Here is a 16,768-nt window from a genome sequence, read left to right as displayed (position 1 = left end):
AAGCACAATCAACCCCAAGCTCTTTTTCAAGCCCCTTCCACCCCTCCCCCCCCCTCCCCTGTGATAAACCTACACTCGTTACACGCTCAACACGGCACAGAAAGGTAACACGATATGAGCTCAAGGTATACTCTTGTATTATTCAATCCAAAAGCGGGACAACATAGACACATCCCAGGACTACACCCTCGTGACACTGCACATAAGAGGGTTCACCACTGGGCATAGGGAATCACGCGTAGAGTGGAAACAAGGCAGGGCTTTGAGTCACTACTACTCCCTATATAGGTGCAATCGGTAGCAACGGCATGGTATAGCTACAAAGCCCTTACACAATACCGCCCCCCCCCCCCCCCCCCCCCCCCCCCCCCTCGATGTCCCAAAAAAAAAAGAGAGAGAGAAAGAGGGCAATGCTCTAGCGTGCTATAGTGCGCCCTTGTTAAATATAGTAGTAGTGTTGGTGGTCTAATGACAATAAAGATTATTGTTGTTTTGTGAAAATTCATCAAATCACCTCTTTTGCATTATTAGATTATACACAACAAATCTCAAGTGCACCTTCTATGGTCCTTGAATCAAGAGGGTTTAGTATTATAGATGTTAGAGGGCCAGAATGAATGCCAATACAAGGGTAGGGGATTAGCTTAGTGACAAATATCCACTTCATTGTTTAAACAATTATGTGTTGATCTAGCAACACAACTTTGTGTTGATCTGTTGGCTATTAGTGTTACTGACTTTATCTTAATACAACTAATTGGTTCTTTGGTACTAAAACAATGCAATGAAGCCAATTTGGTGGTGGCTTTGCAATTTACATGAGCCATATTGGGTTTTGTTTGCACGTTTAGTTTCATGAATAATAAAAAATTGAATATATTTTAAGTAGGCTAGGTAGTTGCAACAGTTATTTAGTAGAAGTTTGATATGTGAAGAGATGCACATGAAAATGTAAAAGAGAAGCCTTCAAAAGCACTTAGTTCCCTCTCCCTTGATCAGGGTGCTGCGTATCATCCATTATCCTTGCCACCATGCAACCATAGGACATGCCAAGTTTAATTTGTAATGTATAATATATCCAAATGGTTCTGGGAGGAGCAAGAGTTAACAACCTTGCTTCAAAACAAGCTCCATTTTGTAAAAATATGTTTGTTTTTTTCAGAAGGCGGAGATGGGAAATCCCACTGAATGTAATGTGAAGTTGCTAAGCAGGTTGAGATAACTTCCTATTCCATTTTTATGTGAAAGGGTGGTGGCACAACCTAGCGTGTGTTGGATTTTGTAGAAGTTGTAAACGTGAACCGAACATGGTGTGACATCTTTATACTTATAAAAAATACGGCTACTTTTACTTGCTAGACTCTTGAAAGTCTGGTAAATCAGTTGGGTGAGGCACTATGCTAAGGGCCAAGATGACGCCTTTTACATGGCAAAGGTCGAAGGGGCGGCTGGCCCACTTGGTGTGCAAGCACCCTAAAACCCTAAGGAAACAAGCACGTGAGCTGCCAAGACGCACGTGAGGCCGATGGAAGTTCGATTTTTACAGAACAAGTTCAAGCATGCCTCCACTGCCAACTTCGACTGCCAGAGGGGTCTCTTGTTTCTCATGAAATGGACGTAAGCCTGGCAGCGGAGACATGTCTGTGTCTCGAAGAGCAGCTGCAGCAGCTCATCTTCCAATCTCCTCCTCCTCCTCATCTTCGCCATCGCCATCGCCACAGGTGGGCAGCAGCGGCACCACGTTGGAGCTCTGGGAAGACCTTTTCGCCCACCCCTCGGATTGGTGGGACAACCGGCTCGACAAGAAAACCCCTCGCCACCCGGACTTCAGGCACAAGCTCTCCCGACAGGTCCTCTGGCTCAACGATTGGCACAGGCCCCCATGGGTGGACTCCCGCCTACCGGCCCTCTCCGAACACATCTCCACCTGTGATCGAGTCCGGATGCTCTGCGAGCAAGACCAGCCGCACTCAGCAATCCTTGCCCTTCTGTCTTGCACGCTTCCGTCGGTTGCCCTCGACATCGATGTGTACGCACGGCTCTTGAAAGCATTCGGTAATGTCCAGGCCCTCCCCGAAATCAAATTGATTCATGCTGCACTCTGCGAATCTGACCTCCCACCCCATGGCTTGCTCGCTGATCACTTGATTATGGCCCTCGCCAATTGCAGCGCCCTTGATGATGCTCGTCACGTGTTGCTTTCCTTGCCCAGTCGGTCTGTGTATGCCTGGACTGCTTTGATCGCTGGTTACACTGCATCCGACCAGCCTCGGGATGCACTGTACATGTTTCGGTGTATGCAGGAGGATGGGGTGGAACCTGACCCACATGCCTTTGTCAGTGCTCTGAAAGCTTGTGCGTGTATTCCCGATCTCCAGGAGGCAAAGAAGCTGCATGCAGATGCTCGGGAAAGAGGTCTTACATCAAACACTTTTGTGGGCAGTGCACTAGTGAGTTTGTATGGCAAGTGTGGTAATATTACAGAAGCTGCAACCATGTTCAATGAGCTTTCTGGACGCAATGCTGTGTCATGGGGTGCCATGCTCTCTGCATACTTGGAGCAGGGTCAACCAGAGAGGGTTTTACAACTTTACAGGCAAATGAAGGAAGAAGGTGTTGATCCCAGCCAGCAGGTATTTGTGATCACCCTTCAAGCATGTTGCATTTGTTTAACAAAGGCAAAACCCACAGATAATTCCATTCAGCTCATGTGTTTGGAAATTGGGCATGCATTACATGTGGAGTCCTTGACAAAGAACTTCCTTTCTGACGGTTTTGTTCCCAATATGCTATTGACATTATATAACAAGTGCAGGAGCAATTTGGAAGCAGAGTCAGTGTTTCATGCAATTCTTGAACATGATGCTGTGTCATGGAATGCAATGCTCTTTGCCCATGTGGATAGGGGACAAGGAGAACAGGCTTTACAACTATACAAGCAAATGCAGGTTGAAGGTGTTTGTCCGAATCAGCAGACTTTCATGCTTGGTTTTCAAGCATGTATCATACTTGCAGGTTATGACAGAGCCACCTTCGTGGAGGAACAAATGACTCAAAAGATTGCATTAGAGATTGGCCAGGCATTACACAGTGATGCCTGGACAAAGGGATTCTTTGCAGATGTCTTTATTGGCAACTCCATCATAAATATGTATGGAAAGTGTGGAAGCAGCCGGCAAGCATTGGGAGTGTTCAATGAGTTACCTGAGCGTGATATTGTGTCTTGGAACGTCATGCTCTCAGTCTTTGTACAAGAGGGGCAAGGAGAAAAGACTCTACGACTGTACAGGCATTTGGAAGAAGGTGGTGTCAGTCCCAACCAGTTGACCTTTGTGCTTGCTCTTCAAGCATGTGTTGCCCTTGCTGATCTTAGCGAGAGGCAGATCAATCAAGTATCAGCTTTGGAAGTTGGGCGTGCATTACATGCTGATGCTCAAAGGAAGGGTTTCACTTCAGATATGTATGTCAACAACACACTGGTCCACATGTATGGCGAATGTGGAAGCCTTTCAGAGGCAGAAATTGTGTTTGCTGAACTGCATGAGAGTGACATTGTCTCATGGACTGCAATGCTCTCTCTATACATGGAACAGGATCAGGGAGAAAAGGCTTTGCAGCTGTATAGGCAAATGTTGGAGGAAGGCCATATTCCAGATCTGTGTGCATTTGTTATTGCCCTCCAAGCTTGTGGTACCTTGGTCACCCCAGATGAAGCCAGGATTGAGTTGAGAATGCTGCAGGTGGTGCCGCTGGAAATTGTACGAGCACTGCATGCTGATGCTTGCAGAAATATCCATCTAGACATGTTTATTGAGAATACCATGATCTCTATGTACGGCAAGTGTGGAAGCCTCAAAGAAGCAGAGACAGTTTTCAGTGGCTTGCCCAATCCTGATCTGGTGTCATGGAGTGCAATGCTCTCAGTGTATGTAGAGCAGGGCCAAGGAGAAAAGGCCTTGCATTTGTTTCGACAAATGAAAATGGAAGGTGTTCGGCCAAATCAGCAGATTTTTGTGATTGCCCTTCAAGCATGTTGCACAATTGTAGGAGAGGATGACACTACTGATGGCCAGCAGCTAGGTCAAGCCATGTCTTTGGAAATTGGTCGGGCATTACATGCTGATGCCAAAAAGGAGGGTTTGACTAAGGATGGCTTTGTTGGTAGCATTCTGCTGAGTATGTATAGCAAGTGTGGAAGCATTATGGAAGCAGAAAACTTGTTTCACGGGCTATCTGAGTGCGACATCGTTCTTTGGAATTCATTGCTGTCCGTTTACTTAGAGCAGGATTTGGAAGAAACCTTGTTTCAAGCTTACAAGAAAATGCACGAGGAAGGTATTAGTCCAGATCATCAGACATTCTCCATTGCCCTTCAAGCTTGTGGTGCACTAGTTCAGAGTGAAAGAACTTTGGCAGTTGTAAACAGCTGTCAAGCTGATACGATGCCTTTGGACATTGGTAGAGCATTACATGCTGATGCACAAAAGTGCAGTTTTCTTTCAGACATGTTTCTCTGCAATGCAATTTTGAATATGTACAGCAAGTGTGGAAGCATTGTGGAAGCAGAAGATATGTTTGACGGAATGTCTGCTCGAAACAGCATGTCATGGAGTACAATGCTTTCAACCTATATAGAGCAGGGCCAAGGAGAAAATGCCTTACAGCTGTACAGGCAAATGAAAGTAGAAGGTGCTGCTTTAGATGAAACCACATTAGTGCGTGCTTTGGAAGGCAGCTGGACAACAGGGAGCATAGAGATATGTAGACAACTTCACTTCAATGTTGTTGTAACAGGGTGTGATGACCTTCCCATTTGGGGAAGAGCTGTCATTCGAGCATATGGAGGCTGTGCATGCATGGCAGATGCTCAAACAGTCTTTGATAGAATGCCTCAGCGGGATGTCATGTCATGGACTGCATACCTTGCTGTTTATGCACAAGAAGGGAATCTTCTTGCAAGCTTGAAAGTGTTCCAAGAAATGCAAGGAGCAGGAGTGACACCCAATGGAGTCACTTTTCTTTTACTTCTCTTTGCTTGTAGTCGTGCTGGCTTTGTTGACAAAGGGGTTGAGTTGTTTGAATCTATGAGCAGGCAATATGACATAATTCCGAACCTGAAGCATTATGTGGCTATGGTAGACCTCCTCGCACGGGCAGGAGAGTTTGGTAGAATGAGACTTCTATTATTGCAAATGCCAGTGCAGACTAACTGGTCCATCTGGATGTGCGTTTTGGGAGCATGCCATAAATATGGCAATGTGAGGGTAGCAAGATGGGCTTTTGATAATGCAGTGGCACTAAGGCCTGTTGAGGCGGGTCCATATGTTTTGATGTCCAGCATCTATATGGATGCTGGACTGCAGCACTGTGTTGATGAGATCGAACACATAAGACTGGTTAGGACAAGCTATGCAAGAGCTGTGGGTCAGCGTCCTAATGTTGGCTCATACCATTTTTGTCTGGCAGCTTGATCATAACTGACACAATATTATACCTGAGCAAGTACTGGCTACCAAATTTGCACTTTGGGACAACAGCCTAATTGCTTCTGGTGGTTCAAACCAGATGGTTTTGAGATTTATCAAACATGAACTTGCCATTGGGACCATAATGTAGTGGACACCTGGGCAGAAGCATCGGTCACACTCCATTTAGGTGGAGAGAAAATACTGTGTGAGATTTGTCACGGGCACAAGAGACAATGCCTTTTCAGAATAGACGATGGTGCAGCTGATTTGTTTGATGGTTTTTCGACCGGCCAGGAGGTACTACAGGTCTATCATTTTTCACAACCTCATGTTACTGCATCGTGTGTGAATTCATGTTTCTCCTAAAGAACACTGATCTTTCTTTCTGTTATGTGAGTACTACTTTGCTTCATTTCACTTTTAGTCTTCTTCTTTTGTCACAGTATTTTCAGCTTTAATCACTGTTGTGATCAACACTACAGGATGTCATAGACTTATTGAATGTGGGCAGCTTGGCTTCTTGAGCTGAATTCTTTCAAGTACGATTGATTAGCATCTTAAGTTGATGTGGAGTGTTGGGGTGTACTTCAGTTCCATCCAGCAAGCTCACTACCCCATTCTGCAGTGCCCAGGTAGGAAGTTGAATTTATTTTAAAAAAAAAGTAATTTAAGTACATACTTTCTCTTTAGAAAGTGTTTTCACTATCTTCAGTTTTGATCAGTATCTTCAGTATCTTCAGGGTGTCATGGGCTTATTGAATGTGGACAGTGTGGTTTCTTGAGCTGAATTCTTTTAAGTGCACTGGATTAGCATCTTAAGCTGATGTGGAGTGTTGGGATGTACTTCGGTTCTGTCCAGCAAGCTCACTACCACATACTGTGATGTCCCAGGTAGCTAGATTTTGCTCTTTACAATTTAACTACACACTTTAGGAAATGATATTTTGCTGGATTTTTCATGGTGGAAGACTTTTTCCTTGGTCAGGCATGCTTATAGCTTGTTAAATGCAAAATCCATAATGTTACTTGCTACTGCAATAACTATGTTAGTTAAGTTACTGGAATTTCTCTGTTAGGTGATAGTACACATAAAGTTATGTGGTGTCTTAGCCTGGGTATGGATTCTTGCAATTTGGTCGAGGGCCAATGTAAGGATGAATTTGCAAAGAAATGGTATGGCAAACACGGAAACACAAAAGTGTATGGCAACACAGAAAAAGCAATCTGTGGAATGCTGAATGCTAGTGAGTGAATAATGAGTATGAAGATGATACAATCAGTGGGCCTCAAACCTCTATGTCTCTAGTACCGGGGCAGAGGTAGCTGGAGGAATGGGCGTTGGAGTGTGTCATATTGGAACAGATCCTGAATAAGCAGCAGCAATCTGAAATCTATCAGTGGATGATGTTGATTGATGAAGGCTGAAATCTATCAGTGGATGATGTTGATTGATGAAGGCAGCAGTGTATGGATGTCCAGCAGTCTGAAAATCCAGATGGGACTGGTATGATGCCTCTGAAAGATGGCAGCAATCAGGGTAACTGCTTGGCAGCTTGTCTGGAGCAGAAATCCAGCACAAAACTGATCAGGATGCTGGTGAAGATGCCCAAAACTCCAAAACACAGTTGCAGCTGTGCAGGCGACAGGCTAAGGATGATCAGGAACAGCAGGGCGGCATGCAAACTGATGAAATTCAGCGGATGGAGTTGCATCTGAAGACTGATGTTGCCTACTGTAGACAGCCTCCAGAATCAGGTCATGGCAGGGTGGACAGCTCTTGATTGTGTGGGGTAGTAGCTGGTGATGATCCTCCACTGTTTGTAATGTCCTCCAGAAGGTGTGTGGGCAGCAGTGTTAGGGAGAGCGGCTGAATGCTGAGGGCTGAGAGTAATAATGGTCAAGATGAAGGATATTCAAATACAAGACTCCTATCTATAAGGATTTTGGAGCATTTGTCCTACTGCAAAAAGTGAAGCCATTTATTTTTGGTAATTTTGCATTGATTGCTTTCCTGGGGCTGTTTTAAGGAGACTACAATCAGGGATTAATGCACCATAGTTATGTTTGATTGCAAGCCCTAATATTACTGGCTCAGCAGGATCTTGTTGAGATTGCCACCTCCACTTTCCACTACTTGCATCTACGTTGTGCCTATTTTGTGTTGTAGTAAAGGGATTATATTCCTTACCAACTTTGGGTGCCTTAGGTTGCATGTGTAGCAGTATGTGTCATTTTCTGATCGTGAGCCCCATCATGGAATCAGGTGGGGGTAATGGGAGCTCTATCCTTAGTCCTTTATTTGGGGAGTGGCTCACTTTCTGGTATCCCTACCAATGTTTTTTCAGCCTCTGTGTTTGGGTACAATTTTCTATTTACACCTATACATCTTCTTAGATGGGGTCAGTTTAGTGCAGTTTACTGCCAGTCATCTTCTCCATCTTGCATCCTCAGTGCCTTCACTGCCAATGCATGTAGCACCTTATGCAAAGGTCGATTATTGTTTTCAGGCTCTTTATCATTCTATGCAAAACTTCTTCAACGCCTTTGTTGATTCTTGTACTCAACATTTATTTCTTGCTTCCGTGTGGATTTTGACAGCATCTCTTAGCACACAATCCTTCTCTAGAGTGGGCTTGTATCAAAGTTTTTATTGAAAATAAGATACTCTTGCAGTTTTCTTTTGCAGACAGGCAGCAAATTGACATTCTTTGCCACAATTTATGGCAATTTTAGAGGCAAACATTATAGGTAAAGTAGCTTAGGGATTGTTTGAATCAGAAAATTAGGGTGATGGGACAAGACATGGCTTATGGACCATAATCCAATGATAATTCATATGATTCCTGATGACAATAAAGTAAGTTGGGCAAGTATATTACTCAGAAAAACATCAAAGATTCACAGGTTCTCAACAGCCTAGCTGGAGCCAAAAGTCTACATCATATGAGTACAAGGCCTCTCAAGGTGGTCTAGGGGCAATGGCGGAAAGAAGTCAAGGCAGGGGAATGTTACACCACTAAGAGTTGCCAGCCAGCCCATAGTGTGAAGAACATGCTTTGGTAACCCTAGGTCTCAAGGAAAAGTTGCTGAAGCTCTTGTTGATGCCTAGAATCTCCTTGTAGTTGCTCCAACACTCATGAAGAGCTCTACCAAGGTGGCATATATTGAAGGGCTTTCCCAGGTGAAGATTCACAAGTTCTCAATAGCCTAACTGGAGCCAAAATTCTACATCATATGGGTATAAGGCCTCTCAGGGTGGTCTAGGAGGAATGGTGGAAAGAAGTCAAGGCAGGGGAATGTTAGACCACTGAGGTTTGCCAGCCCATAGTGTGAAGAACATGCTTTGGTAACTGTGTGTCTGAAGGAACAGTTGCTGAAGCTCTTTTTGATGCCAAGAATCTCCTCGTAGTTGCCACTAGTGGTCATGAAGAGCTCAACCAACGTGGCATATATTGAAGGGCTTTCTTGACCGAAGATGTCAGAGTGCAGCGATGCGGAAGCGTAGGACCAAGACTGAGAGAGAGTGAACATAGAGAGAAGAGAGAGAGAGAGGAGACAGTGAAACGCAAAAAATGTGTAGTGTAGTATGCTGTATAGGAGTGCAGAAATATACACGGGTGCAGAGAAAATATCAACGTGTGTCTCTACCTTGAGGACCTCGATCTCCGTCAGCCTGCGTGCCATTAGTCACAGCAGGCTGTCTCTATCAGATCTCAAGATCCAAGATGATCAAAGTGCTGGACTGGAACTGCTATAAATAGTAGTGGAAAAATGCCACGAAAATGACCAAAAAACAGGTCGGCTGCAAAAAACAGTCCGATTGTTGCTGTCCCTGACCGATTGCGCTGATGTGACACCTATCTGACTGGTCTGCCCGTACTGCCTGCTGACATGGCATCTTGCGCTGCTGATGTGGCACTCTGGCCGTACTACTTTGCACACAGTTGTCCAGGAAATGACTCTCTAACACCCCCTCTCACATCTTGGACAGGTCAAAAGACTGAGGGATTTGATATGTCTCCAAAGAAGAGCTTGGAAAAAGTTTTTTTCGTGAACAAATCTGCAAGATCATACTCCATCTTGCAGTACTCCACATCAATGGTCCCATCCAAAAGCTTCTCCCGAATGAAGTGATATTGGATCTCAATGTGCTTCGTCCGAGCATGGAATACAGGATTTCGTACCAAGGCAATGCAACTCTCATTGTCACACCGTAGAAGAGTAGGACGAGGCTGGGGACAGCCAAGCTCCTCCAACAATCTCTGAAGCCACACAACCTCGCATGTGGTGGAAGATGTAGCCTGATACTTCACCTCAATAGAAGAGAGGGCTACCGTGGGCTGCTTCTTGCTACTCCAAGAGATAACACCTGTACCCAAGGTAAAACAGTAGCTTGTAGTAGACTGCTGGTGGTCCACATCGCCAGCCCAATCCGAATCGCTCAAACTTGCAAGACCAAGATCTGAAGCATCTGTACTTGCTGGATACAAAATCCCTAAGTCAGAGGTCCCCCTCAAATACTGAAGAATCCGCGGGGCAGCTTGCCAATGCACTTGTTTAGGTTCACTCACGAACCCCGCCAAAAGACCCACGGCAAAACAAAGATCAACACGAGTGTTGAGTAGCCAAATCAAGGATCCAATCAACCCGCGGTAGCGGGAAGCATTCGTCAAGGGGGAATCGGAATGTGAAGTGGTCTTTCAGTTCGGATCCATAGGAGTAGAAATGGACTGACAAGTCTCCATCTCAAAGTCACCAAGAGCTCTTGAATGTATCTCTATTGAGAGATGAAAATCCCCTTTGAGACTAATAAATCTCGTGACCTAAGAAGAAGTGAAGAAGCCTCAAATCAGTCATCTCAAATGTCTGATGTAAAGCTGTCTTGGCCTCGTGGACCTTCTGTGCATGATCCCCTGTCAGAATCAAATCATCAACGTACAAAACAAACAACACACGACCAGTCTCGGAAGTGCGCACGTAAAGCTGTGGATTGTCGGCCTGGGAGCGTTGATATCCCAACTTTGATTGAAGAAATGAGTTAATCTTCTCGTTCCATGCACGCGGAGCTTGGTTGAGGCCATACAAGGCCTTCTTCAACCTGTAAACTTGCCCATCCGAGGATCCAAAGCTAGGAGACTACTCAACATAGATCTCCTCTTGCAAGTCACCATTGAGAAAGGCCGACTTCACATCCAACTGATAGACAGACCATCTCCTATGGCCAGCCAAGGCAAGAACAACTCGAATAGTCGCCATACGAGCAGTGGGGGCAAAAGTATCATGGAAGGCAATGCTTGGGTACTGAGCAAAACCTTTAGCAACAAGCGAGCCTTGTGCTTATCCAAAGAACCATCACTAAGGTACTTGGTCTTGAAGACCCACTTGACGCCAATCACCTTCTTGTGAAAGGGATGAGGCACAAGGAACCAAGTGCCATTTCTCTCAATAGCCTCTAACTCGGCTTCCATAGCCTTCCGCCCATGATCAAACTGCAAAGCCTCCTTCATTGAAGCAGGCTCTCGATTCTGCATAACACAGGTCATCAAACAATAGTTAGAGCAAACAAGCTCCGTAGAATGTGTCTAATTTCTCCGTGACCTCCGCGGTTCATCCTGCAGTTCCCACTCCTCAGGGACCCCCTCGATCCATGAATCTCGGAGTGTGTCACGGGCCCAACGAGGAGACTGTCGCTCTCCATCTGTTGAAGAATCGGGTACATCCACCGGTGGAAGCTTCACTGGGGTGGCCCGTGGAAGAGTAGACTTTGAATCAGAAGAAGAATCTCCATCAAGAGGCTCGGGCTCCAAAGGAACTGTCTCGGGAGCCCAACTCTCCCTTGGATCTCCAAGGACGGGATGCTCCTTCCCCCCTCTGTTTGGCTGGAACTTCCACGAACCGCACATCTCGGCTCGTGTAGACATCCCGCTTGATGGGATCAAACAGATGATAACCTTGGGACTGGGAGGTGTAGCCAACAAAAACTTGTCATCGGGAAGCCACCTCAAACTTGTCACGCTGTGTCTTCGGGATGTGCATATAGGTGTCACACCCAAAGATCCTGAAATAAGAGACATTAGGCTTAGTCCCAAAGTAAGTCTCAAAAGGTGTCATCCTGTCAACGACCAAAGTGGGAGAGCGATTGAGGATGTGAACTACGGTAGCCACTGCCTCGGCCCACAGAAACTGAGGTGTATGTCGGTGCTCCATCATGGTGTGCGCCATCTCGATCACACTTCAGTTCTTCCGCTTCATAATGCCATTATCTTGAGGAGTGTTGGTGTTAGCAAACACTTGGTGAATTCCCCTATCTGCACAAAAACGAGCAAACTCATTAGACACAAATTCACCATCCTTGTCTGAGTGCAAGGTCTTCAGTCGCCGGCTAGAATAGTTCTTCTCAAAGCGAAGCCAATCCTTGAAGTGGGAGAAAGCCTCCGACTTCAATGTCAAGAAATAGGCCCATGTCATCATGCTGTAGTCATCTACGATCAACATGAAGTACAAGCTCCCCTTCAGGGACTCGGTCCTCATCGGGCCACAAAGATCTGTAGATATAAGCTCCATAGGTGAAGTAGACTGCTGCGAAGCCTTGTTGGGAATCACATCCCGATGTAGTTTCCCACGAATACAGGAGACACATGGCTGTTGGCTCACCACTATGTTCGGCAAACCTCGGCAAAACCTCGGACAAACGATCCTTGTGACTTGTTCCGAAGGTACTCGTAGTTTAGGTGGCCAAACTGAGCATGCCATAGCTTGGACTGTGTTTGAGAGGTAAGAAGAAGAGAGGTAAGAGCTGTAGAAGACTTCAATTTGTAGATGCCGTTTTCCTCATATCGTAAAGAAAGGACTTTCCTTGATCCATGATCAATAACTCGAACAACATCACTGTCAAACTCCATCAAGAGGCCAAGAGAACAAATCTTATGGACCAAAAGCAAATGATACCCTAAACGTGGCACATGCAACACTTCGGAAGTGTGGGTACCACCACGTCCATGTGGAATTAGCTGCATCTCACCCCGCATAGCAATAGACATAAAAGAGCTGTCTCCAATGAGAATCTGCCCACGCGAAGGTCGCAAATGGGCAATACCAACGGGAGAAGGATTCATGTGCTGTGAGGCACCACTGTCCTCGATCCACTCTGGAGCCTGGGGAGCTGTCATTGCAGCATTAAAAGTCTTCGGTGTAGAGTCCTCAATGACCGCTAAGTGTTGAAAAGCAGCTGATGAGGGTGCAGCCACCGCTCCAGAATCCTTCGGGTTCTTCTTCTTGGTGTCCTTCTTGTCCTTGTCGGGGCAATCCTTCTTCCAATGACCGGTCTTACCACAAATATGGCAAGTCGAGTCCTTCTCCTTGTCCTTCTTGGATTTGTTGTCCTCCTTCTTTTGGTCCTTCCCCTTCTTCTGAAAGGCTTGACCAACCAAAACCTCCGATTTGGAAGCATTCTGTCCCTTCAACTATTTCTCTTGGTCCAAGACCATAGGAACTAGCTCTTCCCACCGAAGAGTCGACTCCCGCCCGGATGCAATAAGAGCAGAATAAAAGGTATCGAATTGTGGCGGCAACTGGGACAATAAAGTGATCGCCATGTCTTCGGAGGAAATAGGCTTCGCCGTGATTGAACCTGCATTTGAAGTTGCCGAAGCTTGTTGATGTGTTCCCAAAGCGGAGAAGACTTATTTACGGACAAGGTCCGCATCTGCACCTCCAAAGAAACCCTCTTCATTATGACAAGGAGAGGGATAGATTATTGCAAGAGTCTCAAGAGCTTAAAGATTTGATAGCTGCCCAGAAAAAAGAGCTTCAATCAGCTAATACCACCCTTGAATAGAGCAACACTCAGATTTAACAACTTAAGGAATAACTGGCTGAGTCCCTTTCTACTTTACTAGGTCCTACTATATACGCAGCCTTCCTGCCCTTCAAACAGCAACAACCTGCAGCAAATTCACCAACTGGACTCCTTTCCCGCACGCCCATGCTTGCTTCAGCCTTGATTCGATGCGCAGCCCTCCTGCTCGCCCTCGAATGCTGGAAATGCAGCCTTGTGTCGCGCTGAAATCTCCTCTTCAGGTAGGTTCTTCAATCAGTCAGTCCGTATTCACTGCTCTGATACCATGTTAGAGTGTAGTGATGCGGAAGCGTAGGACCAAGACCGAGAGAGAGAGAGAGAACACAGAGAGAAGAGAGAGAGAGGAGACAATGAAATATAGAAAATCTGCAGTGTAGTATGCTGTATAGGAGTGCAGAAATATACACGGGTGCAGAGAAAATATCAGCATGTGTCTCCGCCTTGAGGACCTTGATCTCCATCAGCCCGCATGCCGTCAGTCATAGCAGGTTGTCTCTGTCAGATCTCAAGATCCAAGATGATCGAAGTGCTGGACTGGAACTGCTATAAATAGCAGTGGAAAAGTGCCACGAAAATGACCAAGAAACAGGTCGGCTGCATAAAACAGTCGGACTACTGTTGTCCCTGACCGACTGTGCTGATGTGGCACCTATCCGACTGGTTTGTCCGAACTGCCTGCTGACGCGGCATCCTGCGCTGCTGATGTGGCACTCTGGCCGTATTGCTCTGCACACAGCTGTCCCGGAAATGACTCTCTAACATAAGATGGTTGGTAATGGGCCTTCTAGATGTGCCGCCCTATGAGGCTCCTAATAAGCTCCCATGTCTTCAATTGCAATGCTGAGGGCTCTAATATGTTTTAGCTTGGCAAGGCATCCAATCCACTTTTGTGCAAAATCCAGCCTTTATGATGAAGATTGCATAGTGCATCTTTGCCTTGGAGTGTAGATGTTGGCCCTAAGTAGCAAGAGGCTCCATAGATGATACACTTGGGAGAACTCCATTGGGTAGAGGATCCTGTTGTTAGAGGGTACTGTTGTAGAGGGTCATCTCTTGGTCAGGTGGCAGACAAGCAGACAGCCTTGTGGGAAGGTGATGGGCACATAGGGCTGCCTTGGGCAAACATGGTCAATCGGACGGGTGATGTGGATGGCTAGTAGGTTGGATAGTCTAGTTGGGCAGCACTAGCAATATGGGTAGTAGTAGGTGGACCAAGCAGAGAAGGTTGGCTTGTTTCTGGGTTCTAGGTAGGCCATTTTCAGCTGGCCGATTTGACTAATGTGAGTACAGGTTTGTAGGTTGCGGTTTTGTGATCATGTATTTTTTCTATTAGAGAGATTGTGAGGTCTTCTAAGTGCTGTACACTAGATACTCATTCTTGTATATATGTTGCTTTAGATTTCAGTCTTCAGCATTCATTCTCTTGCACTCTTTGTCTTGGTTTGTGCATCTGCTTCTACATTGCTGCACTTTGACATGGTATTAGGTTAGAGGATTGCAACAAAGGCGGACAGATTTGAAGATGAGTTTTAGCACACAAGGAGAGCTGCATTTTCATGTATGAGTGTGAGTAGGAGGGTTGCACATCAAGCTACGGTTGGAGCACATTGAGGAGTGCATCATGGAGGTAGGAGTGCTGCATTTGCAAAGTGGGAGGGCTGCTTGCATTGAGTTAAAAATTGCATTATATATTGATTGGCCATTTAAAACAGCCCCAAAACATGCTTAATTAATCATTTACGAAACTTTAATTAAAAAGAAATGCATTCCTAGAGAGTGTTTATGTCCCTTTAGCCAAACCCTAATTTGGGGGGACCCAACCATCTATAAATAGACAGGCTGCCCGCCACTTAGCTATAATCTCATTTTTCAGCTTGTAAGTGTCTTATCTCTGTTGTCTATACCCTGTTTGTGGAGGATATCTGAGTTTGAGCTGCTGCCATTGATGTCCATCATCAAGTGCTTGTTGTCCAGCCCCTTGCTTGCTATTGGCGATCGGTTTTCAACCTGTTCATGCTGTTGTCCAGCTGGTGACGGTTGCCTACACTCATCAGACCTTGTTGCTTGCTGCCATGTGGCTTATCTATTGCATTTTACTGTTTGCATCATCGCATTTGCTGCTATAGCATCCTGTCTACTGCGTTTTGTTGATTAGGTGCATGGATTGCTTGCCATCTCATCAACAATTGCTGCATTTTGCTGTTTACTACATTGCCTGCCCATCTATCATTTATCCGGTCGTCACAGAGGTGTGTTTACCATTGCCAGACATTCTTGAAGGCTTTCTGCTACGTTTCGGAATCTATCAAAATACGATAAAAATTTCAACTTTTACTCTTTGTTGTGGTCCTTGAGACATGGGAGTTTAAGGTTCAATATTCACCTGCATAGTGAAAATAGCCTTCCTTCTCGGATAGGGTGGTAAATAACTTGATTCAACACTAATTATATCGTGTTGCTGTATTGGCTCTTCCTTTGGTGCATCTTGTTGTCGCGAAGCTCTTGAAGACGATTTTCTCTTCTCACCTTTTCTACCCTCGTAAGGATAATTTGCCAATTACACAAACATTTTAGTTGCTGTCATCATTTGATCTTTAAAATGGTTATCAAATTCCTCTTGCTCTTGCTTGTCCTTGAATAGGGTGGTAAATAATGTGATTTAACACTAATTACAGCAACCATAAATTTCACATGAATTGAAAATGCACACTTTACCACTTTAATCTTGGATGTTGGACACCTGGTTGGCCCTAAAATTGGTGCCCCTTTTGGTATTTCTTTATCTTATATTGCAAATGGAAGGAGTACAATTGAGATCCTTTGATCTCCTTGGCTAATTGAAGTGTCTCTTGTTGTCAAAATTGACCAACAAGCCTCCAAATCAATTTGTCCCCCTTAGTTTGCTTGGGGATTGGTATTCACCTTGTTCCTTGAAAGATAAATTCAGCCCCAAATCTGATATTGGCTGGTTGGCCCCTCGAATCTCCCTGAAATTCTTCAATTTCGGCTGTTGGAATTCAAGTTCTAGGCCCTCAATTTTGAGCACACATCTCCAGGCAGTTGTCAAAACCCTAATTTTTGTTGTAAATTAGGTTTTACAATAGAGATTGATTGAAATCTCTTTCTCTGATTGCTCAAACTGTTGGAGAATACTGATATAACTTGAGATAGGGCTAGGAGATGAGAGAGAATGTTGTAAAGAGAGAAATTTTAGAGTTTCATCACGAGAAACTCTGAAAAACTGCTGTTGCTCTACTCAAACAACCATGGAATCTATCATCTACAGCTTAGGACCATCAGAGAGACTGCTGTCCCCTTCTGTATGCTGTTACTTGCACCAAAAGGACCTTGGACTGCTGTCACCTGGTCTTAGAGGGCTCCAAATTGTTGTTACTTATTGTAGGACTGATCCTTGGTGGCTGCAAACTATATGAGTAGCCTC

At 45.2% G+C, this 16,768-nt stretch overlaps 1 protein-coding gene across 9 annotated transcripts in view; it reads left to right on the top strand.

Annotated features, from left to right (window-relative positions):
* The first annotated feature begins 1,581 nt into the window (after positions 1-1,581).
* Positions 1,582-16,768, top strand: part of LOC148010368 (pentatricopeptide repeat-containing protein At2g39620-like) — a 36,876-nt gene continuing 21,689 nt past the window's right edge. The window contains exons 1-4 of one of the 9 annotated variants that reach the window (XM_087671765.1): positions 1,582-5,765; positions 5,951-6,100; positions 6,191-6,359; positions 6,545-7,983. In XM_087671765.1, coding sequence (XP_087527891.1) covers positions 1,638-5,471 — 3,834 coding nt within the window. In that variant the 5' untranslated portion in view covers positions 1,582-1,637 and the 3' untranslated portion in view covers positions 5,472-5,765; positions 5,951-6,100; positions 6,191-6,359; positions 6,545-7,983. Of the gene's footprint in view, positions 5,861-5,950; positions 6,101-6,190; positions 6,360-6,544; positions 7,984-16,768 lie in introns of those variants that run through there. The other 8 variants (XM_087671767.1, XM_087671766.1, XM_087671763.1 and 5 more) reach the window with 8 other exon arrangements.

Source organism: Lygodium microphyllum, chromosome 29 (genome assembly GCF_053477565.2).
Source record: "Lygodium microphyllum isolate KBCC chromosome 29, Lygodium_microphyllum_v1.1.10, whole genome shotgun sequence".
Classification (NCBI taxonomy): domain Eukaryota; kingdom Viridiplantae; phylum Streptophyta; class Polypodiopsida; order Schizaeales; family Lygodiaceae; genus Lygodium; species Lygodium microphyllum.
This window is presented reverse-complemented; position numbering and strand designations above follow the sequence as displayed.